The sequence below is a fragment of the Gossypium hirsutum genome, chromosome D09, assembly GCF_007990345.1.
Source record: "Gossypium hirsutum isolate 1008001.06 chromosome D09, Gossypium_hirsutum_v2.1, whole genome shotgun sequence".
NCBI classification, from domain to species: domain Eukaryota; kingdom Viridiplantae; phylum Streptophyta; class Magnoliopsida; order Malvales; family Malvaceae; genus Gossypium; species Gossypium hirsutum.
In genome coordinates, this window is record NC_053445.1 from 33,573,566 (window position 1) to 33,601,219 (window position 27,654).

General features: G+C 33.8%; 2 protein-coding genes across 3 annotated transcripts; both read left to right on the top strand.

Annotated features, from left to right (window-relative positions):
* Window positions 1-909, top strand: LOC107891803 (cysteine-rich repeat secretory protein 38). Its single transcript, XM_016816719.2, has one exon. The coding sequence runs from the start codon at window positions 1-3 to the stop codon at window positions 907-909; it is 909 nt and encodes a 302-aa protein (XP_016672208.1).
* A 16,668-nt stretch (window positions 910-17,577) lies between these two features.
* On the top strand, window positions 17,578-26,085 carry LOC107891800 (putative receptor-like protein kinase At4g00960). Of its 2 annotated transcripts, XM_016816715.2 has the most exons (7): window positions 17,578-18,461; window positions 24,178-24,312; window positions 24,411-24,541; window positions 24,653-24,863; window positions 25,018-25,255; window positions 25,341-25,491; window positions 25,579-26,085. In XM_016816715.2, the coding sequence occupies exons 1-7, from the start codon at window positions 17,636-17,638 to the stop codon at window positions 25,909-25,911; spliced, it is 2,025 nt and encodes a 674-aa protein (XP_016672204.1). In that variant the 5' UTR covers window positions 17,578-17,635; the 3' UTR covers window positions 25,912-26,085. The 2 variants fall into 2 exon arrangements, with proteins under 2 accessions (XP_016672204.1, XP_016672205.1); XM_016816716.2 differs by lacking the exon at window positions 24,178-24,312.
* The last annotated feature ends 1,569 nt before the right edge of the window (window positions 26,086-27,654 follow it).

Genomic DNA, 27,654 nt, shown 5'->3' on the forward strand with positions numbered 1-27,654 from the left:
ATGGGGTCTTCCTCAACAACATTTCTTCTCTTTCTTCTTTCCCTTGCTACTCTTACCCTTTCACAGCTGAATGATGTTTATTTTCAGCACGACTGTAGCGATACCAGTGGCAATTACACCGCAAATAGCCCTTACGAAACCAACCTCAATACCATCATCTCTCGATTCGCCACTCTTACAGATTTCAATTACGGCTTCTTCAATCTGTCTGCCGGTCAAAGCCCCGACAAAGTTTACTCAATTGCACTTTGCAGGGGTGACACGAACCAAGACGCTTGCAACACTTGCCTCAACTACACCGCAACCGAGCTCAAGCAATTTTGTTCCCGGAACAAGGCTGCCACCGCTTGGTCTCAATTTTGTTTGGTGCGATACGCCAACCGAGACCTTTACGGGCAGCTGGAGAACGATCCTCGGACTTGTGCATTCAACCCCATGAATGCATCCAACCCTGATCAGTTCAATCAAACATTAAATGAACTATTGAATGAGCTGAGCGCCGAAGCCGCAGCTGGTGGCCCTCTCCGCAAGTATGCAGCTGGCAATGCAACGGTTGGTAGCTCGCAAACGGTGTATGCTACGATGCAGTGTACACCAGATATGGACGAGCAAAATTGTTCCACTTGTCTAAATTTCGCCATTAACGAGTATCAAAGTTGCTGTTCTACAAGGCTTGGATGCAGGGTTCTTAGACCAAACTGTGTGTTGAGGTTTGAGACTAACCAATTTTATAATCAGACTGCTGTTCCTCTACCGTCGCCTCCACCATCTCCGACGACATCCCCATCCCCAACAGCTTCGTTTTCTCCGACTTCACCTCCGACCTCAATGGCTTCCCTAGAATTTCCTGCATTTGGCTTTGTGTTTGCTCTTTTTCTCACTTTAAGCAGCATGCTCCTGCTCAATTGATAAAATTTATGGTTTCCGTTTTTAATTTTTATTTTTAAATAATTGTATTCCATAATTTATATGAAAAATGAAAATAAAGAAAAAGCCATATAGAGTAATATTCATTTCCAACGCACCCTAATCAATCCAAGTAAAATACAGTTAGGTGAAACTACAAAGCTTTTGTTGTCACAAGTCAAAAGTTAAAAATAAAGTCTTTCTAACTGAATTTCAGTAACATCATTAAAATTTTAAGTATTTTTTTTGTCAAAATTTATCAAATTGACACATTGGTTAAGTTATCGTATCATATAATTGATAAAAATAAACATGTTAAATCGACAAATTCTAACAAAAAAAAAACTATCAACGACATAATAATTAGACTAAAACTTTTACATTAAAAAAAATAAGAAAATTAAATTTCTAAATTTTTTAAATATATAAACTAAATCTCAGAGCATATCTTTTAAGTGGCTAAAGTTTTTAATGTTAAACTTGCTTAAATAGTTAAATTTGATTAGAAAACTGAAACCTAGAAAAGATATAGAAAAAAATAAGGTTACAACAATAAATATGTATTACATTATTTTAGAAATATTTTTTATAATCATATTGTTTAAAAGGTTAAAATATATTATTAGTCCATGTACTCTTTGTAAATTTGAAATTTAACTTTTATATTTTTATTTCTAGGAATTTAGTCTTTTTACTTTTCAGATTTTAAAATTCAAATCCAACTCTTGAATTTAAATTCATTACATCATCATTTTTTGTTATATTGCTATCAATTTAGTTTTTTTTTTAATTTCAAAATGTCATACCAAAAAATTTAACAAAAAAATATTTACAATTGAACTTGAATTTTGAAATATGAAAAGTAAATGGACTAAATTCTTTAAAATAAACTTACAGAGACCAAATTTTAAATTTATTAAAAGTACAGATATCTATGGAATATTCTAACCATTTTAAAAATATATTATATCAGTTTCAAAACTAGTTTAAATTAATGACTCAAATTAAGCAATAAATAAGTATGCAATAAATTTTTAATTTAGATTTTTCTTTACGGGAAATTGTCATTTTCCTTTTGAAAAAATAAAAATAAAATTCACACTTGACTTTCCTTCTAGACTTCTTGCCCATTTGAACTGGTCGCATAAATCATTGAGATTGCTACTTTTTGTTGTTTCATAGTTGAAATTATTTATGTTTGTGTTACTGTTTTAATAAAAACACTTAATGATATTATCTAATTAGATTTTTTTTTAAAAAAACCTAGTTAAACTAAATAATCATAATAATACTATAACTATCGACTTATCCTAATACTTCTCCTAATGATTGCATAGATTTCTCATTTGGTTCTTTGGACGGGTCCCACCTATGAATAGTGTTGTATTGTTTTGCCCAGCATACTGATATTTTAATGATTTCTGTTAAACACCATGATAAACTTTGGAAGACAAATAAGTTCATATTCTTCCATAGACGTCACACTACCAATTCAAAGAGATATGTAACACCTCAAACCCGTCCTAGAGGTTATGGCAAGATCTTAAGAAGTTACATTAACTCGTTTAAAAACTTCCAATTTAATCAAACTTAGTGTGCGTTTCGAAAACACAAAATTTGGAAAAAGTCTCACAAATATTTTAGTAAAACTTAAATCCAGAATCACTTATCTTAAACCCAGAACTTGAAATTGAAATCATGAGTGTTAAAAATACTAATGTTGACAGATTATTTCTAAAAATAAGGCAAACATTCGTTAAAAACCATTTAGTTTTTTTTTTATAGAAAAACACTATAATGATTACTTAATCTTTGCAGCGGAAATTTTAAAGTTTTAATTTTAGAAACCGAATTCTAAATTTGGTAAATCATATGATTTTGTAGTTTCATGTTAAAATACCAAAAAAAAACCAACTATCAAAGCAAACCAATGTTAAAAATAATCAAACCAACTTAGGTGAAAAATCAATCCGAGCTACCGCACGTCGTCCGGTCCTAAGACTGAAGATCACCTTAAATGTATTAAACAAATGAGTGAGCTAGAAGCCCAATCTGTGACTCGACCCAAAAACAAAATTTTCTTATAACATATACAAATATAAATACCAACACAGAATTTTACTTATAATGTACATATATACAAATATCATATCAGAAACATATATCAAATCAGAATGTCAAATTTCCATAATCATATCAGAATGTCATATCAGATTAGAACAAATCCTACCCCCATCCGCTACACACTAGCTCCGTCCAACCAATCACACCAAATAGGACTATAATAGTCCATCCATCCAATCACACCATGTCATGGTCGTATGACACTCATAATTATGCAACTGAGCTATTGGACAGGTATTGCGGTTTAATCGCCAAAATTGCAGTAAAACTGCCAGAAAACACTTTCTCCATCATATCAAAACACACCCCAATGCACATGCCCAATCATAATAACATATGTACATATCACATGAATGGTATGGCATGCATACCTAAACATATTTTTACAAATCATACATATCAAATTGCTTATACTAACAGTTACTCTACATACATATGGCATGCATGTTTTTACACGTAATTGTGCTTTCAATGTTATCAGAACATATATTGTACATAAGTTTTTCACTTACCTTAACTATATCGCATGTTGTCAAATATCACATTTCAAGTCTTATTTAAGCCAAACAGACCCCACGAAAGGTTTAATTACACATTTCTAAGTCAAATGGGCCTAAGTGAAAATTTCTGAAAAATTGGCCCACACGGCTTACTTGACTTGCCCGTGTGATCACACATGCCCGTGTGCCCACACAACCTACCAAAATTGCCCGTGTACTCCACACACCCAGCCACACGACAGTGTGACATAGAGCAGTTTCAAAAACAACCTTTGTTTTCGAGTTTTTCCAAGTTTTAAATGATTTTCGAGTTAGAATCGCACACCTGATGTTATTTCTAAGTAACCACACTTAGAGTTAGAATCACATAAAGCAGTTTCGAAAACAACCTCTGTTTTCGAGTTTTTCCAAGTTTTAAATGATGTTATTTCTAAGTAACCACACAATAACGCACTCCGAATCCTACATAGGACACCAAAACACATCAATTAACAAACACAAATTAACCCAATATTTCACTTTAAATTTACTCATTTTCCAAAAGAAAAATAGTCCCTTCAACAATATACGAGCACTTACCTCGAAACAATGACTTAACAACAACCTTTAACCGTGCCTAACTCACCGGAGGACCATTGTTCATCTCATAATACTCTCACTTGTAAAAACAAACACCCCTACAAATAAGAGTTAATAATTGAATATTACAACGCCAACTACCGAAACAAAAGTCATTCACTTACCCGACACAAGAAAGATTCGATCAACGAAAACTCACCACACCGACACAAATTAAATCAACAAAAGAGAAAAAATAAGGCAAACAAAATCAAACATAATAGCAAATTTGGTGAAAAAGATAAAATGGAGAAGATGGAAACTGGAACCAAAAGAATGAAAAAAAAAAAGAAATTAGGAAAAATGAAAAAGATGGGACGATTGACTAAGGAAAGGGAGAGAAAGAGTGTGGGAAAATTTTAGAATATAATCTCTCATTTTCATTTTCTTTTTTTTTCTTTAAAACTACCCACTCCCACTAACTCTTATAATTATTCATTCTTTTCTTTAGAATTTAAAATAAAAGTAAACTTCACTTTACACATATGAGGTTTGAAGATAAAATCAAAGGTAAGCTAACATATTACCACTAAAAATAGTAGACTCATTCTTTTATTAGTTGAGCAAAAATAATATTTAAACTCAAAGTTCAAAAATAGGGGTTTGGACAAAAATTAACAAAATTTAAGGAAAAGTATTCGAACCTAAAACCTCACACACATAAGCAACGTTTAACCACTAAACCAAATTAGCTCACTTTAACATAATTTCCATAACCTTAACTAAAAAATGACGTGACCACTCTTTTTTTCACTAACCCAATTTCTTTTAACTCAATTTTTGGGATGCGACATAATACAGACGGGTTAGGTCAGAATTTTAGCATTTTTATCCAGACCAGGCTTAGGCAAAAATTTAGGCCTATTTTTGGAACTGGGTAAGGCCTAACTCGATTTAACGCCCTAAATAATTTAATTTTGTTTCTGTGAAACTTATCACAAATATGTATCTGCTTTAGTGGTTAAGTGTTTTGGGTGTGTGTATGAGGTCTTGGGTTCAAGTCTCGCATTTGGAAATTTTGTTAGTTTTTTATCCAATCCTTATCCCTATTGGGTGGGTTTATATAAAATTGTCTGTTAATCTTTATTAGAATAAGCCTACTGGTTTGAGTGTTAAGGAGTTAGCTTGCTCCAGGTCTTGTGTTCAAATCCCTGCGTGAGCTTAGATGTTTATTTTTGTTTTAGTTGTCTAAGAGAGAGTTCGAATGAGTTTGGAAGTCTGTGTAAGTGGATGAGAGAATGGGTAGTTAAGAATGGGTTAGTAGGAGATCATGCCTAGATTTGAGGGGGGATATTATTTGATTTTATTTTTATTTTTATTTTTATCAAAAATTTATTTCTCTCTTTTAAAAAAATTTTGACGCCAGTTGTGCTCCCATTTTCTCTCCACTTTCATCTTTTTTTTGGTTTTTTCCTTTCCATTCTCTTTGGTTTTGGTGGTGAATTTTTCATTCAATCGTTGTTGTTGGGATTTTGAGTTCTTCATTATGATTTGGTAAGTAGAGTTTTACTCGTTGTTAACATTTAGCTTTTGGAGATGTTGGCGATGTTTAATCGTAGTTATTAACTGATGGAATTTGTGTTTAGGTGAAGGTGGTGAGGAAGGAAACTTCACTTCAACAGCTTAGTATTTGTTAGTGGGGGTTTTTCATTGGCGGTAAGTTCTTGGACATTGTTGAATTATATCGTGAATTTGCATAATGATTATTAAGTTAGTGTTTGGGGTACTGGTTTTTAGGTTTGAAAGGGCTTGGGATTACTTTCGAGTAAAAAATAAACCAGGTGTGTACCCCTAACACGAAAAATTGAGCTTCGACAAAAGCCAAAAATACAATTTGTCGACGCCACACTGGCGTGTGGCTGGCCTTGTGGTTGGCCGTGTATGAGACACGACCGTATGGTTGACGAAGGTGTGGCCATGCGCAAGACACAGGCGTGTAATAATGTGAGCGTGGCCGTATGGGCCACACGGGCTAGGCCAGATTGGGCGTGTAGGGCACACAGGCATGTGGGCTACACGGGCAAGGCCAATCTGGGCGTGTAGGCCCACACAAGCATGTGGGCCCAAAATTTTAAAATTTTTCCTAGAGTCACACGAGTCGTTCCAATCGACTATGAGCTTACTATAGGGTCGATAAGGGTTAACCAAACCCTAATTAATGTAAACTGATATTTTAATAGTCTGATTTGAGTAGGACACTGATAAATATGTAGGATTGTTTTGTTTGGGTATATATATGAATCTGTATACGAGCATGTTAAGTATGTTAACTCTGTTAATACTTTATTTTGTATCTGTGTTTGGGGTGGGATTTATATTTGTAGACGAAGTGATCTGTACGGCAACTTTTCATCTATATTCTAGCAGCTTGACTGTATATTATCTATTATGTGTCACTGCGACACTATATGGTGTGTAGGGATGGGTGGGTGTTTTTAACCCCACATAGTGTGATGGGATGGTCGGAGATTGTGTGTAGAGGATGGGGGTAGGAATCTGTATATCTGTTTTGCTTATCTGATTCTGATATAAACATTTGTAATGGACTTAGGTCTAAATCTATATCTGATTGTATATGATATATAGTGTATGATGTATGACTATTTTCGTTGGGTTACACACTAAGGTTACAAGAACTCACATCTGTTTGTCTGTTTTGTTCAGGTCATCCTCGAATTTAGGCGGGTTGGTGCGACGGAGACTCAACGGTGACCACTCTATCGAGATCTGTTTTTATTTAGTAAAAATGGTTTATTTAAAAATCTAGTTTTCTTAAGAATTTGTAAATTTTGGGACTCTCTGGACTGTTTGGTTTAAATTTTGAATTCGGATTTCGTTATTGGTTTCTTTTTCATAACACTAACAAAACACTTTATGCAAACAAATGGGTTTTTGGAATTACGAGCTTGGTTTTGGTTTTAAAAGAATTTTTAAACTTCTGCTTTGAAATAAATAATTAACTTTAAGGAACATCATACAATGATTTCTAAAATGAATATGTTTTATAATACTTAGACGCTTTATCAAATAACTAAACATGGTTTTATCAAAGTATCGTCGGTTTTAAAACTCTTCTTCGTAGCACTCCTGGATTCGACAATAACGTCTAGGTCGATTTTTGGGTGTTATATTTAGTGATATCAGAGCCAAGTTGTAAAAATCGAGCTGTAAATTTTGGGTTTTAAAATTTCATTTGAAAAAGACTGGTTTCAAGCAAAATTTGTTTTATCCTAATTGAGTATATGGTACACCAAGTCTCCGGCGCGAATCCTGTAAGTATATTTGAATTTAGAAAATACTGTAGTTCTTTTTGAAATTAAATTGAGTTAGTTAGAGGCTAAAACCTCTGAAATACTTCTGAACTTTTGATAATTTAAGCATAAAATATCTGCTAATAAACACTGAAACTAATGCATAAAATTCTATAATGTAGATAAAACTGAAAATACGATGAGCGCTCATGGAAGTCGTAGTCTTGGAATTTGTAGGCGCGGTGGGCGCTGTAGGAGGCTCGAGCTGAATCTTTCTTTTTGGGGAGTATGCCAAATTTAGACACGAGTGAGTCACTGATTTCACTTGCTACTGAGACTAGGTCTCAAAGCCGCTCACTAGGGATGACACACTATCCCAAGCCATGTTGAGGGTGTTGGAGAGGGTTGTTAGACCTATTCTAGATCTGGGGGTTGTAGGTTGTTAACTGAACAACTCTGGTCCAATAGAACTGAGCTATTTAGGGGCATCACTGGAGTCGCCTCTACTGTGGTCGAGTATTGGTTAGAGGCCAACGAAAGGATTATGAACGACATCGACTAAACTCTTGAAAGAAAATTGAAGGGTGTGGTTTCTTCGCTTCGCTATGAGGCATATCAGTGATGGTTGCCAGTTAATGAGAGTACTCAACCAGATCGTCTGAACTGGTACTACTTTAAGACTGTCTTCTAGGGAAAATATGTGTGTGCGAGCTATGTTGATGCTCGTAGGCGTGAGTTCATAAATCTCACGCAAGGTGATAAGTCTATGGTCGAGTATGAGGCTGAGTTTCTGAGATTGAGTTGCTACGTTCGTTGCATAGTGGCATCAGGGTATAAGAAATGTGTCTGTTTTGAGGACGGTTTGAGATACAGTTTGAGGGTTCTGATTACTCTGTAGAGGGAGCGTGAGATTATTGTTCTTGTGAATAAGGTGAAGATGGCCGAAGAGGTTAAGCTTGTGAAGCGCCAGAACAAAGACCGTGAAAGGCAAGAATAAAAGGGAGTTGGAGCCCTCTAGTTCTATTCAGAGGCCTAAGAAATGGGCCAGACCTGGTGGGCCTGTTAGAGTGGGAATTCATGTTGCTCCTACTGGGATTTAGCCTTGTGGTGATTGTGGTAGGCGCTATCCGAGTGTTGGAAGAGATTAGGGGTTTGTCTACAGTATGGGTGTTTAGAGCATCGGATTAGAGAATGTCCACATCGTGCTGACCAAATACAAGTTTCGAGACCAAGTTTTGTTCAGTTTTAGAGGGTAATACAACAGCCACCTAAGGGTCGTGGATTGACTAGAGGTGATAATGGTATGGGCCGAGGACAGAGAGCACCGGGAAGAAGTGCTAATCAGACTGAAGTGAGGTAGCCTGCACTGGTTTATGCTATTCGATGCCAAGAGGACAGAGATGCCCTTGATGTGATCACGGGTACGTTTTTAATTTTTGATGCTCCATATTTTGCCTTTATAGACATAAGTTCTACACACTCCTATGTAACTAGTTCTATTTTTAACAACTTGGGACTTTCTATTGAGTGTACTTCTAGTGAGATTACTGTATTGAATCTGTTGGGACAATCTGTTCGATTTAATAAACTATAAAGGAATGTTCCATTAGAGGTACAAGGGGCTACGTTTCTGGAAAATTTGATGGACCTACCGTTTGGGGAGTTCGACTTAATTCTGGGTATAGACTGGTTAGTTGAGCATTGAGTTAGCTTGGATTACGTGACTAAGAGGGTCGTTCTGAGGATCAAGGATGATAAAGAGGTGGTTGTGATTGGCGTTCATCAAGATTACATGTCTAATGTAATTTCCGCTCTAGTGGCTGAGAAATTAGTTCAAAAAGGGTGTGAGGCGTGTTAGACTTACATTAGTGTTTCGGTTTCTAGGGACTCTTCTATTAGGGATATCAGAATAGTGAGGGAATTTTTGGATATTTTTTAAAGAAATTACCGGGTTTACCTTCAACTCGAGAAGTTAAGTTCAGTATTGAGCTTCTACCAGGTACAGCTCAAGTGTCTATCACTCCATACCGCATGACACCGAAAGAACTTACAGAGCTTAAAGCTCAACTTCAAGATCTTTTGGATCGTAGTTTCATCCATCGTAGGATGTCTTCGTGGGGGGCACCGTTTCTATTTATGAAGAAAAAGGATGGTACCATGAGAATATGTATCAACTAGTAATATTTAAATAAACTGACTTTAAAGAATAAGTACCCACTTTTGAAGATCGACGACCTATTTGATCAATTTTGTGGGGCTGCAGTATTTTTGAAATAGATCTTCATTCTAAGTATCATTAGCTTAGGGTTAAGGAAGCTGATATTCATAAGACAGAATTTAGGACTTGTTATGGGCATTACGAGTTCCTAGTTATGCCCTTTGGTTTTACGAATGCTCTGGTTGAATTCATAAATCTGATGAACTGAGTTTTTTAGCCTTATCTGGATCATTTCATCGTGGTCTTCATCGACGATTTTCTGGTGTACTCTCAGACTGAGAATGAGCATGATGAGCATCTTAGAGTAGTGTTTCAGATACTCCGAGAGAAACAACTCTACACTAAATTGAGTAAATGTGAGTTCTGGTTGCGAAAGGTAACTTTTATGGGGCATGTGGTTTTTACTGAGAGGATTTGAGTTGATTCTAGAAAGATTGAGCCTGTGTTTGGTTCGAAACAGCCTAAGAATGTAGCTAAGATCCGTAATTTTCTAGGTCTTGCGGGTTATTATCTATAGTTTGCTGAGAGGTTCTCATTGATTGTAGCTCTTCTAACTAAGCTTCTGCGCAAGAATATTCCTTCTGGACTAATGCGCAACAATCGAGCTACGAGAAGCTCAAGTTTGTTCTGACTCAGGCTTTTATTTTGATACAGCCTGAATCTGGTAAAGAGTTTGTGGCTTACAGTGATGCGTCACACGTCGGTTTGGGATGTGTATTGATGCATGATGGCAAAGTTGTGGCTTATACGTCCCGTCAACTTAAGCCACACGAGGGGAATTATCTGATGCACGATCTCAAGTTAGCTGTCGTAGTGTTTGCTTTAAAGATCTAGAGGCACTATCTATACGGTGAGAGGTGTATCATCTATACTGATCACAAAAGCCTCAAATACCTCATTACTCAGAAAGAGTTGAATATTAAGCAGTGTAGATAGATTGAGCTACTTAAAGATTATGACTGTACTAGAGAGTATCATTCTAGTAAGGCCAATGTGGTGGCTGATGCTCTCAGTTGTAAAGCGATGACTGATTTGAAGGTAATATTCACTCTTTTTAGTTTGTTTGATGATGGAGGTCAGTTAGCCGAGTTACAAGTTAAGCTGACTTGGATTGATCAGATTTGGGATAAGTAATTAAGGGATGATTCTCTGGTTCTGCGGTTTCATCAGGTTGAGAGCAGCAGTACGTCTGATTTTGGGCTGAATAAATTTGAGGTTTTGTGTTTCTGAAGTCAGGTTTGTGTATCAAATGATTCTAATCTGAGACAGTCGATTCTGAGGGAAGCGCATAGCAACCCTTATACTATGCATCCCGGTGGTAATAAGATGTATCGGGATCTTCGTGAGTTCTACTGGTGGTCGGGTTTAAAATGAGTGGTAACATATGTTGTTGCTCATTGTCTAATGTGTCATCAAGTTAAGGCTAAGCACTAGTTGCCTTCAGGTTTGCTTCAACCCTTTAAGATTCCCTTTTAAAAATAGGAAAGAGTGATGATAGACTTCGTTAGTGGGATGCCTTTAACACCCACTAAGAAGGCTTCTATTTGGGTCATCGTGGATTGATTGGCCAAGTTCGTCCATTTTATTCCGGTCCTGACGGACTATTCTCTGCAGAAGTTAGTGAAACTGTACATCTCTGAGATTGTAAGACTGCATGGTGTTCCAATTTCGATAATTTCAGATAGAGATTCTCACTTCACTTCTCAGTTCTGAAAGAAACTATACGAAGCTCTAGTTTCGAGTTTGGACTTTAGTACTGTGTTCCATCCTCAAACCGATGGTCAGTTTGAGAGGGTGATTCAATACTGGAGGATATGTTTTAGAGTTGTGTAATTGATTCCCGAAGTAATTGGGAGGACTTTCTGCCGTTGGCTGAATTTGTCTATAATAATAGTTTTCAGTCTAGCATCCAGATGGCTGAGTTATGTGATTGATTCCTGACGTATGGTTGTAAGTTTCATACTCTGCTATGTTGGACTGAGTTGGGTGAGCGACGAATTTTGGGTCCTGAGTTGATTTTCGAGACTAAATGTAAGGTTATACTAGCTTGGGATTATCTAAAGGCGGCTTCTGATAAACAGAAGTCCTATGCGAATTTGAAAATGAAGGATATTGAGTACTCTATGGGTGACTTCGTATTTCTTATGGTATCTCCGTAGAAGAAAGTTCTAAGGTTTAGTCATAAAGACAAGTTAAACCATAAGTTCATTAGGTCGTATCGGATTCTGAGACGCGTGGGACCAGTTACTTATCAGTTAGAGCTACCTCCAGAGTTAGACCATATCCATGATGTATTTCACGTTTCGATGTTGAGGCAACACCAGTCTGACCCATCTTACATTGTCTCTGTTGAGGAGATCGAGGTTAGACCAGACTTGACCTTTGAGGAAAAGCAGGTTCAAATTTTTGATCGATATATTAAGGTTTTTAGGAGTAAGTTCATTCCGTTAGTTAAGGTTCTATGGCGGAATCATGATTCTGAGGAAGCCATGTGGGAACCTAAGGACTTGATGCGTCAGCAGTATCCTCATCTGTTCAGATCAGGTAAATTTCGAAGCCAAAATTTCTTTTAAGGGGGTAGACTTATAACGCCTTGAATAGTTTAAATTTGTTTCTGTGAAACTTGTTTCAGTAGTTAAGTGCTCTAGGTGTGTATATAAGGTTTTGGGTTCAAGTCCTACATTTGGAAATTCTGTTATTTTTTATCCAAGCCTTATCCCTATTGGGTGAGTTTATATAAAATTATCTGTTAATCCTTATTAGAATAAGCCTACTGGTTTGAGTAGTAAAGAGTTAGCTTGCTAGAGGTCTTGTATTTGAATCCCTGCATGAGCGTGGATGTTTATTTTTGTCTCGATTGTCTGAGAGAGAGTTCAAATGGGTTTGGAAATCTGCAAGTGGATGAGAAAGTAGGTAGTTAAGATTGGGTTAGTAGGAGACCATGCCAAGATTTGGGGGGATATTATTTGATTTTTTTTATTTTTATCAAAAAATTATTTCTCTCTCTTTCAAAAAAATTCTGACGTCAGTTGTGCTCCCCTTTTCTCTGCACTTTCATTTTCCTTCAATTTTTTCTTTTCCATTCTCTTCGGTTTTGGTGGTAAATTCTTCGTTCAATCGTTGCTGCTTGGATTTCGAGTTCTCTATTTTGATTTGGTAAGTAGAGTTTTACTTGTTATTAACATTTAGTTTTTGGAGATGTTGGCGATGTTTAATCGTAGTTGTTAACTGATGGAATCTGTGTTTAGGTGAACGTGGTAAGGCAAGAAACTTCACTTCAACAGCTTAGTACGCGTTAGCAAGGGTTTTCGTTGGCAGTAAGTTTTTAGACATTGTTGAATTCTATAATGAATTTGCATTCTGATTATTAAGTTGGTGTTTGGGCTACTGGTTTTTAAGTTTAAAAAGGCTCGGGTTTACTTTCGCATAAAAATGAACTAGGTGTGTACTTCTAACATGAAAAATTGAGCTTCAGTAAAAGCCAAACATGCAGATTGTTGACACCACACAGGCGTGTGGCCAGCCGTGTGGTTAGTCGTGTCCTACACACGACCGTGTGTCTAACAAAGGTGTGGCTGTGCGCAAGACACGGACGTGTGACGATGTGAGTGTGGCCGTGTGGCCACACAGGCTAGGCCAGATTTGGCGTGTGGGCCACATGGGCAAGGCCAATCTCGGCGTGTGGGAACACACGGGCATGTTGGCCCATAATTCTAAAATTTTCCCTAAGTTCGCATGGGTCATTCCGATCGACTGTAGGCCTACTTTAGGATCCGTAAGGGTTAACCGAACCCTAATTCATGTGAACTGATATTCAGATAGTTTGATTTGAGTAGGACACTGTACATATATATATGATATTTGTATACGAGCATGTTAAGCATGATAACTCCGTTAATACTTTATTCTCTATCTGTGTTTGAGGTGGGATTTGTATTTGTGGAGGAAGTGATCCGTACGGTGACCTTTCGCCTATATTCTGGCAGCTTTACTGCATATTATATGTTATGTGTCGTAGCAACACTATATGGTGTGTAAGGATGGGTGGGTGTTTTAACTCCACATGATATGTAGAGGATGGGGGTAGGAATCTATATATCTATTCTGATATATGCATCTGTTATGGACTTAGGTCCGAATCTATATCTGATTGTATATGATATACTGTGTATGCTTCAGCCTTGTTTTGAAATATGCATGTAAGTCCGTTTTAGTCTCGTTTCTATTTTTTTATATTTTTTGAGATCATTGCAACTAGGTCTGGCTAACTCGTACCTTTAATTTTAAAATTGTTAAATATTTTGAATGTTTTCACTGATGAATATAGTGATTTTTATGTTAAATGATGAATTTGAAATATTAATTGTTCTTTAAAAGTATTTTGTTAAGTGATTTTTGATGAATTTATCGATTAGAGACTAAATTATTGAAATAGAAAAAATACAAGTATTTAATGTGAAATTATTACAAATGTGGGTTATTTTGGGTGTCATGAATATCCGAATAATACGAATTCACAATAAAAATTGTTAATTTGCATGTTTTAGGCTTAGGGACTAAATTGAATCAAAGTAAAATATTCAGGGTAATTTTGTAAAAAATGTCAAAAATGACTCAATTTCATAAAATAATTTTTTTTATTATCTAAATGAATAAATTGAATGAAGTTATTAACTCAGATTAAGATCAAGTAGAAAATCGAAGAGAATGAAAATTTACCAAAATGCCCCTATACTTTGACATTTCTACAATTTAGCCAGGTAAGTTCACATGGTTTAGAATTTAATATCAATATGAATTGTTGAGTAGATTAACATGGAACAACATATATATATTTTTAATTGTTTATAATGAATGGTAATTTGAGATATGTTATTGAATTTGATGCTCAATTTGGATTGAATGCGGGATAGAGTACAATTGTGATTTGGTGTGTTACGGGGGTTTGGAATGGAGATGATATTGGAGGGAGATATTTGCATATTACCCAAGTAAACCGAGGTTAGCATTTGTTGCGAACTCTCGTGTTATACTCTCTGTCTGGTGTGTTTCGGTTGGATTAGCTCTTATGAGCTTCTGTCTAGTGTGTTTCAGTTGGATTAGCTCCTATGAGCTTCTGTCTGGTGTGTTTTGGTTGGATTAGCTCTTATGAGATTCTGTCTGGTGTGTTTCGGTTGGACTAGCTCTTATGAGCATCTGGTGTGTTTTGGTTGATCTGACGATGTACTCTTATTCGTAAGTCGCTCTTTGAATTAAAATTTAGTTAAGGTAATTGGTTTAATGAATTTGATGAATTTTCTATTCATTTGAGTATTCAAATGATTTATATCATGAAAACTATGAAAAATGAATGGAAAGAAAATGTTAAATGAATGTATGTCTATGTTCATGAAATTGATGATTTCAAGTGAGGTTATTCATGTTTAATGACTTATCTTATGTCAATTCAAGTGAATTATGAATTGATGCACTAACATGTGTTGCTGATCATGCTTAGGCTTGTGCCAAGCTATTGGTTGGATTGTATTATGTTTACTTTTAAAGTTTTTGGGGATGTTGGCGATGTTTAATCGTAGTTGTTAACTGATGGAATATGTGTTTAGGTGAATGTGGTAAGGTAAGAAACTTTACTTCAACGGCTTAGTACACATTAGCAGGGGTTTTTCGTTGGCGGTAAGTTCTTGGACATTGTTGAATTCTGTCGTGAATTTGCATTCTGATTATTAAGTCGGTGTTTAGGCTACTGGTTTTCAGGTTTAGAAGGGCTCGAGATTACTTTCGCATAAAAATGAACCAAGTGTGTACTTTTAACACGAAAAATTGAGCTTCAGTAAAAGCCAAAAATGCAGTTTGTAGACGCCACACAGGTGTGTGGCCGACCGTGTGGTTGGTCGTGTCTTGCACACGGCCATGTGTCTAACAAAGGTGTGGCTATGCGCAAGACATGGGCGTGTGACGATGTAAGCGTGGTCGTGTGGGTCGCACGGGCTAGGCCAGATTGGGTGGGTGGGCCACACGGGTAAGGCCAATCTGGGTATGTGGGCCCGTAATTCTAAAATTTTCCCTAAGGTCGCATGGGTCGTTCCGATCGATTGTAGGCTTACTGTAGGGTTCGTAAGGGTTAACCAAACCCTAATTCATGTGAACTGATATTCTAATAGTCTGATTTGAGTAGGACATTGATAAGTATGTAAGGTTGTTCTGTTTGGGTACATATATATATGATATCTGTATACGAGTATGTTAAGCATGTTAACTCTGTTAATATTGTATTATCTATCTGTGTTTGGGGTGGGCTTTGTATTTGTGGAGGAAGTGATATGTACGGCGACCTTTCGCCTATATTCTGGCAGCTTGACTGCATATTATCTATTATGTGTCGTAGCGACACTATATGGTGTGTAGGGATAGGTGGGTGTTTTTAACCCCACATGACGTGATGGGATGGTCGGAGATGGTGTGTAGAGGATGCGGGTAGGAATCTGTATATCTGTTCTGTTTATCTGATTCTGATATATGCATCTTTTATGGACTTAGGTCCGAATCTATATCTGATTGTATATGATATATTGTGTATGATGTATGACTATTTCCGTTGGGTTACACACTGAGTTTACGAAAACTCACATCTGTTTGTCTGTTCTGTTCAGGCAATCCTCGAACTTAGATGGGTCGGTGCGACGGAGGCTCAACGGTGACCACTCTATCGAGATCTGTTTTTATTTAGTAAAAATGGTTTATTTTAAAAATCTAGTTTTCTTGATAGTTTGTAAATTTTGGAACTCTCTGGATTGTTTGGTTTAACTTTTGGATTTTGGATTTCGGTATTGCTTTCTTTTTCGCAACGCCAACAAAAACACTTTAGGCAAACAAATGGGTTTTTGGAATCATGAGCTTGGTTTTAAAAGATTTTTCAAACTTCCGCTGTGAAATAAATAGTTAACTTTAAATAACATCATATAACGGTTTCAGTAATGAATATGTTTTATAATACTTGGACGCTTTATCAAATAACTAAACATGATTTTATCAAAGTATCGTCAGTTTCAAAATCCTTCTTCGTAACACTCCCGGATTAGGCCATAATGTCCAGGCCAAGTTTGGGGTGTTGCACCCGACCCTGGACATCTTTATTTTGAAGTGGTTGCAAAAGAAATCGAGATTGCTTTTTTTTTTTGTTATTTCCTTGTTGATATTATTTATTTTTGTGTTGTGTTTTAATAAAAAAAAACACTTAATGATATTATCTAATTAGATTAATTTCTCAATTAACATAAAAATATAAATATCAAATCCTATCAAATTAAAGTACAACCTTTTCTATTTTTGTAAAAGTAGAAAATAAAATTCGTAATTACATATTGTTGTCTCCTGCTAACAAAATATAAGTTTAAAAATAATTTATTAATATATTTTGTTCGATTTGAAATTGTTTTTAATATCGTTAGAACAGGTTTTGCTATTCTTAAAAGAAATTGGGTTAAATTCGTGATTGTATTTAATTTTTTTAATAGAGTTAACAAAAAAGTTAATGAAAAATTGAAAATGACCTATTCGAAAAGTAGATAGACCAATTTTAAATAAACAAAAATAAAAAGATTGAATTCATATAAATTGATAAATACAAGGACTGATCTTTAAAGGTAGCCTTTTCTTTTTGGAAAAGCTAGCTGCATCTTAATTTTCATTTTTACAAAGTACGCTTTTTCTCCTTTCAGACTTGTCCTTTCTTCTCCACTCGGTCTTAGCAAATCGCTACCACACGTTTTGGTATGTTAACGAGTTCAAAAATACTATTATTTGACTCAATCAACGTATACACAAGTACCTAAATTATATACAATTCATTGTGTCTAGGTTCATCGAGCCCAATTTATGTAAGATTAACAAATAGTTTTAAAATTATTAAAATATTTCATAAAAATATACAAAATTCAAAAGTACATATAAAAAGCTCATAAAAGTTCAACCAAAAAACAAAAAAGAAGGAATACGCATAAAGGGAAATGTTTTCATAAATGAAGTGGGGAATGGGGTCTTCTTCTTCTTCAACATTTCTTCTGTTTCTTTATTCTTTTCTTCTTTCCCTTGCTACTCTTACCCTTTCGCAGCTTCATGATGTTTACTTTGAGCGTAACTGTAGTGATACCAATGGCAATTACACCCCAAACAGCGCTTACCAGACCAACCTCAATGCCATCATCTCTCAATTCCCCACTCTTACACATTTCAATTACGGCTTCTTCAATCTGTCTGCCGGTGAAAGCCCCAACAAAGTTTACTCAAGCGCACTTTGCAGGGGTGACTTAACTCAAGATCGTTGCTATAGTTGCCTCAACTACACCGCGACCGAGCTTGAGCGATTGTGCCCCTGGAACAAGACCGCCATCGCTTGGTCCGAGCTTTGTTTGGTGCGGTATGCCAACAGAGACATGTACGGACTTCTGGAGGACGACCCTCCTCGTACTTGTGCATTCAACGAGCAGAATGCGTCGAACCCTGTTCAGTTCAATCAAGCATTAAGTGATCTATTGAATGAGCTGAGCGCCAAAGCTGCAGCTGGTGGTCCTCTTCGCAAGTATGCAGCTGGCAATGCATCGGCTGGCAACTTGGAAATGGTATACGCTACGGTGCAGTGTACTCCTGATATGACCCAGGAAAATTGCGTAACTTGTCTAAATTTCGCCATGACAGAGCTTCGACTCTGTTGCCTTGGAAGGAAGGGATGCAGGGTTCTTAGACCAACCTGTGTCTTGAGGTTTGAGTCTAACCTATTTTATAATGAAATTGCAGTGCCTCTGCCATCACCTCCACCATCTCCAACAACTTCTCCGCCGCCCAAAGGTAAAACTTCCATCTCATCTCTTTGATACTTTGAAGTTTGACCTTTCTGTCTTCCGTGACAGAAGATTATTATGTTTATAATGTTTGAAACCATAAAAACAAAACTTAATACAAACTTAAAACTATAAATTAATATCTGTCATGTCAAATTATCAAAAACAAAATTAGATGCGGAAGTGTACTTGAATTCATCAATTTCTTGAAATCTATGTATCTTGGGGTTTTGATCTTCCAAATGAGCACACAAGTAGTTTATAAAGGTGAATCTCTCTTTTTCTAAAGATGGGATATTAGAAAAGTTTCTTATGTATAATTTGGGACCATAACTCTAATATATAACTTTTGCACATTAATATTAATTTCTAATCAGCGCATCATCAATTAGAAATTAGTTACCAGACTATCTAAACATATTTGACCCATATTTTATTTAATAACGAAAGTCCAATAAACTTTAACCAAATTAGATAACTTTTAATTTGGGCTAACATTTTATGATAGTAAATAATAATTATTATCTTTATTAAATATGTGATGTCTATAATTTTCAACAATCTCCCACTTGGACCACATATATTAATTACTCTCGTTTATTAATTATGTTAATATAGAACCAAGACGACTTTCGTTACATATATATCATAACTAAACCCATCCCTGATCACGTATATGAACATAATCAAATGACATAAACCAAGTATGGATGTGTAGAATGGAAATCACATGTAATGTGAACTAAACATGTTTATTTCCAACTGGTTCTCCTTAATCTTAGTGAGATCAAACTTTATCAAAATTAGAGTGTGAATAAACCAAATAAACTTTATTTATGTAGAAAATAAGCTTAATATCTGTAAACTAAAATAACTGAAAATGTGTCTGTAACATAAAAGCATTAAAAGTACAAACTCTTATTAAAACCAAATATCATTAAATGACATTACACCCATATGAGCAATGTGCTCATGAAAAGGCCTTGGGTGGTTGTCCCTTTGTAAGCGGGTTTGCAATCATGAAGCTTGTCCCAATATGCTTTATAAGCACCTAACCACTCTGAACTTGTACTTTAACAATCATGAACTTAAAGTTTATGTGTTTTGACTTTGATGTTCTCCTATTGTTATTGGAATAAAGGACTACCAATTATTGTCACAATTTGCACCCTAGGGACAAAATTTTGCATCAATATTCCATCATAATCAAAGTCTGTATATATGATTATCTCTAACTTATTAGACCTCCGATATGTGAGCATGTAATTTTTTGTTCTCTGAAGATACCTCATAACCTTATTGACTGCTATCCAATGGTCCATACTAGGGTTACTTAAATATCGGCCTAACTTCCCAACAATATACACAATATCCAGATTCGTATATACTTGAGCATACATTAGACTCCCCACTACTAAAATGTAAAAAATCTTATGCATTTTCGTAATCTCAAAATTATTCTTAGGGCATTGGTTGAAAGCAGTAGTTCATTAACATATAAAACCAAATATAGAACCTTACTCCCACTGAACTTGTGGTATATACAAATATCTACCAAATTCTTCTCTAAACCGAATGAGATAATCATTTGGTAAAATTTGTAATACTATTGACTAGAAGTCTGCTTAAGCCCATAGATGGAGTTCTTTAATTTGCAAATCATTAACTTTGCATCATCAAACACGAAATTCTCTAATTGCATCATATAAATGTATGATAAATGTTACCATTGAGAAACCATTAACTTAACATTCATTTGATGCAGCTTAAGGTCAAAGTATTCCACTAAAGCCATTATAATCCTTTCTTTAGCGGACTTTCTTAATGACATTTGTTCTTGAGGTTGTTGGGTTTGTTCTTCCGGAATAATTACCTCATCGTGAATAGGAAGTTTTTCAACATTGTCTTGTTGAGGTTCTAGATTCACTTCTTGATTAATGATAGGTATGAGAACCTAAACATTGTCAAAAGTGATAGCAAGAACTGAGTTAGAATCCAATTCCCCCTTAAAAGCAATGTCTCTAACCTTATTTCTCCCTCCAAACTCAACATCCTAAACAAAGTTGCAATTTTCATCTCAAAAATATTCCTAATTGTGGGATTATAAAACTCATAGCCCCTAAATCGCTTAGAATAACCAATAAAGTAGTTGTTCACTATTTTTGGAGTCCAATTTCTTTTCATGTAGCCTTTAAGGCATTATCTCAGTTGGGTATCCCCAAATGTGAAAGTGCTTTAGCCTAGACTTTCAACTTGTCCAAAGCTCATAAGTTATTTTTGCAATTGCTTTAGTGGGTACTCTATTTAGAATGTAAGTTGTTGTCTTTAGAGGCGCTGAACAAATGAGCACTTTCAAACTTATCATGTTTCAACCTTTCTTTCTTTTGCACACAATAAGAAACGAGCTCATTTAGAGCCCATTGCTCCTTTTGAAAGTTTTAACTAATTTTATATTGGTTAAACTGTACAGGAAGCGATACCAAAACAATAAAAACAAGCAATTCATCAGAAAGTTTGATCTTAAGTGCCTTAAGTCTTGAAGCAATATGGAATATCTTCATAATGTACTCCTTCACATTTTCTTGACCTTTATACTTCATAGACATCAAAGAAGTCAAAAGTGATGTCATCTTAACATTATCGTTTTTGGTAAAACGTTTCTCAATTTCTTCAAGGAAACCTTAACCTGAGTAATCTCTTTAGATTATATACCCCTAAAGGCTTTCTGGAATACTATGCTTAATGATCATTAGACTTATGCGATTTGAACGATCCCACCTCTCAAAATCCATTTTAGCTTCAAGTGTGCTTTCAGCAATGAGAGGTGTAGGTTGTTCTTCCTTTAGTGTAAGGTCTATGTCCATACAGCTAAGCACTATAAGTGCCTTTTCCATTCCTTGAAATTAATCTCATTAAGCATGTGTATAGAATTTATATTAGCAGATATTGTGGCAGTAGAAGATGAACTAGCTGAATATAGAACAAAATAGATAAAAACAAGCTCACATGAATATTTATAAGTAAACAATAAATTCAAAATAGTGGCTCCCATCTCAAGATACCAAACACTACATTAATATCAAGTCTTTGGACAGTAATATTAACAGTAAACGATATTCTTGTTGTAGCAATCAAACATTGACAATAAATTATGTCAAACAATGAATCAATCTTTGGACTAACTTATTGCTCACACAAAATACCTTATAATTGTCATACATTTATCACCATAAATGTCGTTGTAATTTTGCCAAATATTAACTTACATTTGGGTCAATTAATGAACGCATGAATTACAAAAAATATATAATTATCTTCATATTTTAAATAAACTAATCTACGCAAAAGAGGTCACTTTAGCGGTAGTTTGTTTCAACTAATGTATTTAAAGTATTAGACATTCTTAATTAAAACCCAAAGCCAAAATGTAAATTTATTTGTTTCAAAATATTTCTCTTAATTTCATTTTTCAATCAAATTTAAAAGATAATAGTATATATATGTATATATATTCATCCCAAAACAGAATACAATAATGTTGGCAAATATAATAATAGTTGAATAAATAAAAAAAACCACCTCACATAAGATTTAAAATTTAAACCAAAATAATTTGAATAAAGGTAAACCTCATCTCAATATATTAGACACTCCATTAGTATTTCATCTTTGGACAAAATATTAACTTGTAAGTGATATCTTGGTGTAGTAATCAAACACTGACGATAAGAACATGTCGAATAATAAATCTTCCTTTGGACCGATTATTGCTCACATGTAAAACTGAATAATCGTCACATGTTTATTACCACTATTGCACATGTAATTTTGTTAAATATTAACGTTCATTTGGGTCGATCAATATTAATGTAGCTTAAGTTACATGCACATAACCTTTAATATTTTAAAACAAAATAATTTCAATAACAGTGGTCACTTTGACAACTTATTTATTTCAATCAAGTTATTTTAAAATATATATTAACATACCAATAGTCAAATTTAAAATGTACCCAATTTTCAAAGGTCAAAACTAATCTTTTTTATTGTACTATAGTTTCCAAAATAACTCAAAGTAAGATTGTCTAAATAGTGCAATAAAAATTCGAAAACCTTAATTTTTGACTTTTTTTTTTCAAAACCATATACATCAAAACCAAACAAAAATAATGATATGATTCAATGCTAAATAATTAACAAGTACATGTATTTATAATTTTGGCATAGACAAAACACCACAACAATTCACGCATATGTGTATTCAAAATTAAATAGAAAAACTTACCCTGCATATACTATATAAATCCAAACTTGTATTTATGATTAAACAGAGATTCACATAAATGCTTGAATAATATTTTCGAGCCAATAAATCTCAAAATCATAATAGTTGGCATATCCCACAATTCATACAATAAACCATATTATCACAATTTAACCAAATAATTGGAACCATAAGATGCCAAAACCTAATATTATAGAACCAAACTTAAAACCAAATTATTTAAACATGTATATAGTTGACATGAGTTTGCACTAAAACACCCATAAAATTGAATATATAATCATAACAAAAAAAAAAGTAACAACTTCAACGATATCCATCAAAACTTAATTTCACCGATTAAACTATAAAAGATATATTATTGAATAACGGTTATAAACACCTATTCACGCAGATTATAATCATGCATTAATCTTCAAAATCATTGATATGCATATAATATATATACACACAATTATAATAATAGAAAAATAATACTGGCTTACCTTACATATTTCATGTAAACGAATTTATATTCATGATTAAAGACATTATCATAAGACTTCTTTATATAGACAAATATTTGAAGAAAAAATTTAATCCATAACCACTAAATATAAAATGAATTCTAAAACCTTCATATGTACAACTATATCCACCATATTAAAAAAAAAATCCCAAATTGAAAAATTATTTCTAAATACTAGACTAACCCAAAAGAAAAGCCAGACATAACGTGCGGTTTTAAAGGGAAAAGAAATTCGCATACTTGCTCTTTGATGAATTTACAAGCATTGAACCAAAAATCTCAAGCGTATAATAAATCACAAATCTTTGAATTTGATAAATAATCAAAATCCAAAAGTTTATGATAAATTTCAAAAGTTTTAACATATATTAATTAAAATCAAATCATAAAACGAATCAATCCAAAAATAATACGTAATCAATTTGTTCTCAATTATTCAATATGACGAGGATCGGATGCCACTTGTTAGAACCATAAAAACAAGATCTAATATAAATTTAAAATTGTAAACCAGGATCTGTCATGTCTTAGATGCGGAATCATACTTGAATTTATCGGTTTCTTAAAATCTACGAATCTTGGGGTTTTTGATCTTCCAAATTAGTACACAAGTAGTTAAAGAAGGTAGTTCTCTCTTCTTCTAAAGATCGGGTATTAGAAAAGTTGCTTACTTGTAATTTGGACCATAACCCTAATATATAATTTTTACACATTAACCTTAATTTCTAATCAATATCGATTAGAAATGAGTTATTAGAGTATCTACACATATTCGGCCTTCTCATATTTTCCGACCTATAACACTCATGATTGCTCGTATTCCTTTGTAGAAGACCACCAAATGAGCAGGGGTTTAATTTATGCTCATGCTATCTGTAACTCCGTAAGGACAGCTAAGGATGTTAACCTTCTAAAATTGTGTTGTTGCAGAAAATGGGAATAACACTATCCGAACTGTAATCATTGTTATTGCTTCAGTTGTTGGCCTTCTCATACTAATTATCATCTCCGTCTGCATTTTCATGAGACGCAGAAGAAACAAACACATACCTATAAAAGTTGAAAGTAAGCAAATTTTCTCACAAATATGGCGTTGATTCACTAAAATATACTGAAACAAAGACCAAACAATAATTGTATTGTTTTTGTTTTCATTTTTGCAGCTGCGGCTGCCGATAATGAGATATCTGGGGTTGATTCCTTGCAATTCGACTTCGATTCTGCTTTGGTCGCCACCGATAACTTCTCCGATGTCAAGAAGCTTGGTCAAGGAGGATTTGGAGCTGTATACAAGGTAAATATCAGCACTGCCATTTAATAAAATAATGCAGTACAATTTATTTCAATGTATTTCTAAATCTATCGAAAGCCACTTATGGTTGATAATATACTGCTATGTTTTCAGGGTCAGCTTCCAAATGGAGAAGAGATTGCTGTGAAAAGACTGTCTCAAGGATCTAGTCAAGGAGACTTAGAATTTAAGACCGAGGTCCAATTAGTTGCAAAGCTTCAACACCGCAATTTAGTTAGGCTCTTTGGTTTTTGCTTGCAAGGACAGGAAAGGCTTCTCATCTATGAGTTTGTGCCAAATGCAAGCCTTGATCATTTCATTTTCGGTAATGTTTCAGTTTAAATTTCATTTTTTGATTGCATTTCTATTACTACTTTGTATATTTTTCCTTTTAACTGTGTATGGCCATCAGCAAGGACATGCATCAAATTTAATCAATGAATTTGTTCCACTAATCTGAAAGTTTTGTGATGACATAGATCGGAGCAGGCGTGCACAATTAGATTGGGAAGCACGATTCAAAATCATACAAGGCATTGTTCGTGGACTCCTTTACCTTCACGAAGACTCTAGGCTTCGAATTATTCACCGTGATCTCAAAGCAAGCAATGTCTTGTTAGATGCAGAGATGGTTCCTAAAATTGCAGATTTCGGGATGGCAAGATTGTTTGGACGGGATGAAACACAAAGAAGCACTAGCAGAATTGTGGGAACTTAGTAAGTATCATGACATCCTACAAGCTTTTCAAAAATATTATATATATATATGATCAGAATTCAGGAAGGTTTCCTTAATTGGCAGTGGATATATGGCTCCAGAATATGTTATCAATGGACAATTCTCAGTAAAATCAGATGTGTTCAGCTTCGGTGTATTACTTTTAGAAATTATCAGTGGTCAGAAGAACAATAGCTTCCATCACGGGGAGGATGAAGAATACATACTGAGCTTTGTAAGTATATGATTTCTAAAGACCGAAAGCCATGTCAAAGAGTTGCGCTATATTGGTTTAATTAGACATTGGTTGATTCGTTGTCAGGCATGGAAAAGTTGGAGAGAAGGGACGGCATTGAATATGGTTGATCCCACATTGGGTGATGGTTCGAGAAATGAGATAATGAGATGCATCCACATTGCATTGCTATGTGTTCAACAAAATGTAGCAGCCAGACCAACCATGGCTTCGGTTGCTCTAATGCTGAACAGCTTCTCGACCACTCTTGCGGTGCCGTCACAACCAGCGTTTCTTATGCAGAGCAACTTTGAATCTGAGGGATCATTGTCATTTCCCTCAACTTCCAACAAATCCAGCACCGAGTTACCACCGTTATCCCGCAACGAGGTTACAATTAGTGAGCTATCTCCTAGGTAGTGTTTTGGAAATTGTGTGTTAGTAAGTTTCTTCTTTTGAAGTGCATGTGAGAGGTTTGTGACAGTTTCTTCCCAGTAATGTTATTTCTAAATGTTGGCTATATTTTTCCTTAAAGAATATAAAGCGACTTATCATTACACACGACATTTATTAATAAAAATAAAAATAACTTAATGCTTCTTAGTAATATTTATATACTCAAAATCTATAACTATATATAATTTTAAGATACACGATGTACTATAGATGTTTGCTCTTACTTGACAGCTGACTTTTTTTTTTCTTTTATGAGTTTGAGCGTGGGGTAATTGACAAAAAAAGAAAAAAGAAAAAAAGAGAGAAAGAAATAAATGGAGACAGAAAAATAAAAAAAAATTGTGTTTTTTATTTACATTTTCATATATTATTAACTAGTTTTTTTTTACTCGACGGGTTTATTTGTATCTATCAATTAAAATATATTAAATTTTCTTTTATAAATTTATATAAATTTAATTTTTTTGGTTGATATAATAAATAAATTTAAATTATTTTAAAATTTCATTTATATAGTTGTAACTAAATATTTCATTTGATAGAAAAATAATTTCTTAAATTATTATATGTAAATGATATATACAATTTACTAGATTAAACATAGATGAAATAAAATGTTTTTGAATCCATTAATTTGTTATTTATAAAATCCTTTTATATAATGTGTTAATTTTTTAAAAAAAAAATTTAAATTTTTCTGAAATCTGAATCCTATAAATAATCCTTATTATAATAAAGTCCAATTAGCATAGAAATCCTTATACTAAAAAAATCTAATTAGCATAAATTGTAACATAATAAACATTGATTTTCTTAATGTGTTTCACAATATAACTTTTAAAAAATATATATTTAATATAACTAATTAAAAATTAAATTGTGAAATAAATTAAAAAAATTACAACCGATCATATAATTTATAAAAAATAGAAACTTTATAATATTTAACACAATAATATACAATTAATAAATTTAACTTCATTAAAAAGAAAAACATCTTTTTAAAACTTCAAAATTTTAAAATGCTTTTAACTCTAATCTAGTAAAAAAATTTGGCCAAGAATAAATTTGTTTAATTTTTTAACATCTTAAAATTTTAAATATGTTTTAAAACTGTTAAATATATTTTAATAGTATTTATACTTTTTAAAATTATTATTTAAAGAATTTTAATTAACTCGTTAAATTTGTATTTTATTTTTTTAATATTCTAGTAGTTATATTCTTTAAAATATATTTTTAAGAAGTTAAAAATATCCTAACAATATGTTTTATTTTTAAAATCATTATTGAAAGAATAGGAACAACTTGTTTAATAATTAACAATATTTTCAAAATTATATTTTAACAGTAATTTTAATTTTTAAAATAATTATTTTTAATGTAAAAGTTCTTTAATATTTATCCCTACTATCCCCTAAGATGCACGTGTTAGAATCCTTGAAGTAAATAAAATAGGAATTATTAGTGTTAGTAAAGAAGGTAATTGGATACCATAGAAAATTGAAAAGACATTTGAATTGAGAGAAATTAATTTGTGGTATTAACTAAATTGAGCTAAAAGCACTTCTGGAAACATTATTACTTTTTCATCCCTCCATTTTTCTTCTCCCATTTTTCATTCACATTAAATTGTAAATGCTAATGTAAAATTTTTAATATTTATATTTGGTATATAGATATTATCCCTTTTTGAAACTTTAATCC

Bases quoted from the DNA above. Each gene is read 5' to 3' on its own strand.
- LOC107891800 (XM_016816715.2), top strand. From the start codon at position 17,636: ATGAAGTGGGGAATGGGGTCTTCTTCTTCTTCAACATTTCTTCTGTTT. The intron at 24,542-24,652 runs GTAAATATCAGC...CTATGTTTTCAG, and splicing joins GATTTGGAGCTGTATACAAG to GGTCAGCTTCCAAATGGAGA. The intron at 25,492-25,578 runs GTAAGTATATGA...ATTCGTTGTCAG, and splicing joins AAGAATACATACTGAGCTTT to GCATGGAAAAGTTGGAGAGA.
- LOC107891803 (XM_016816719.2), top strand. From the start codon at position 1: ATGGGGTCTTCCTCAACAACATTTCTTCTCTTTCTTCTTTCCCTTGCT.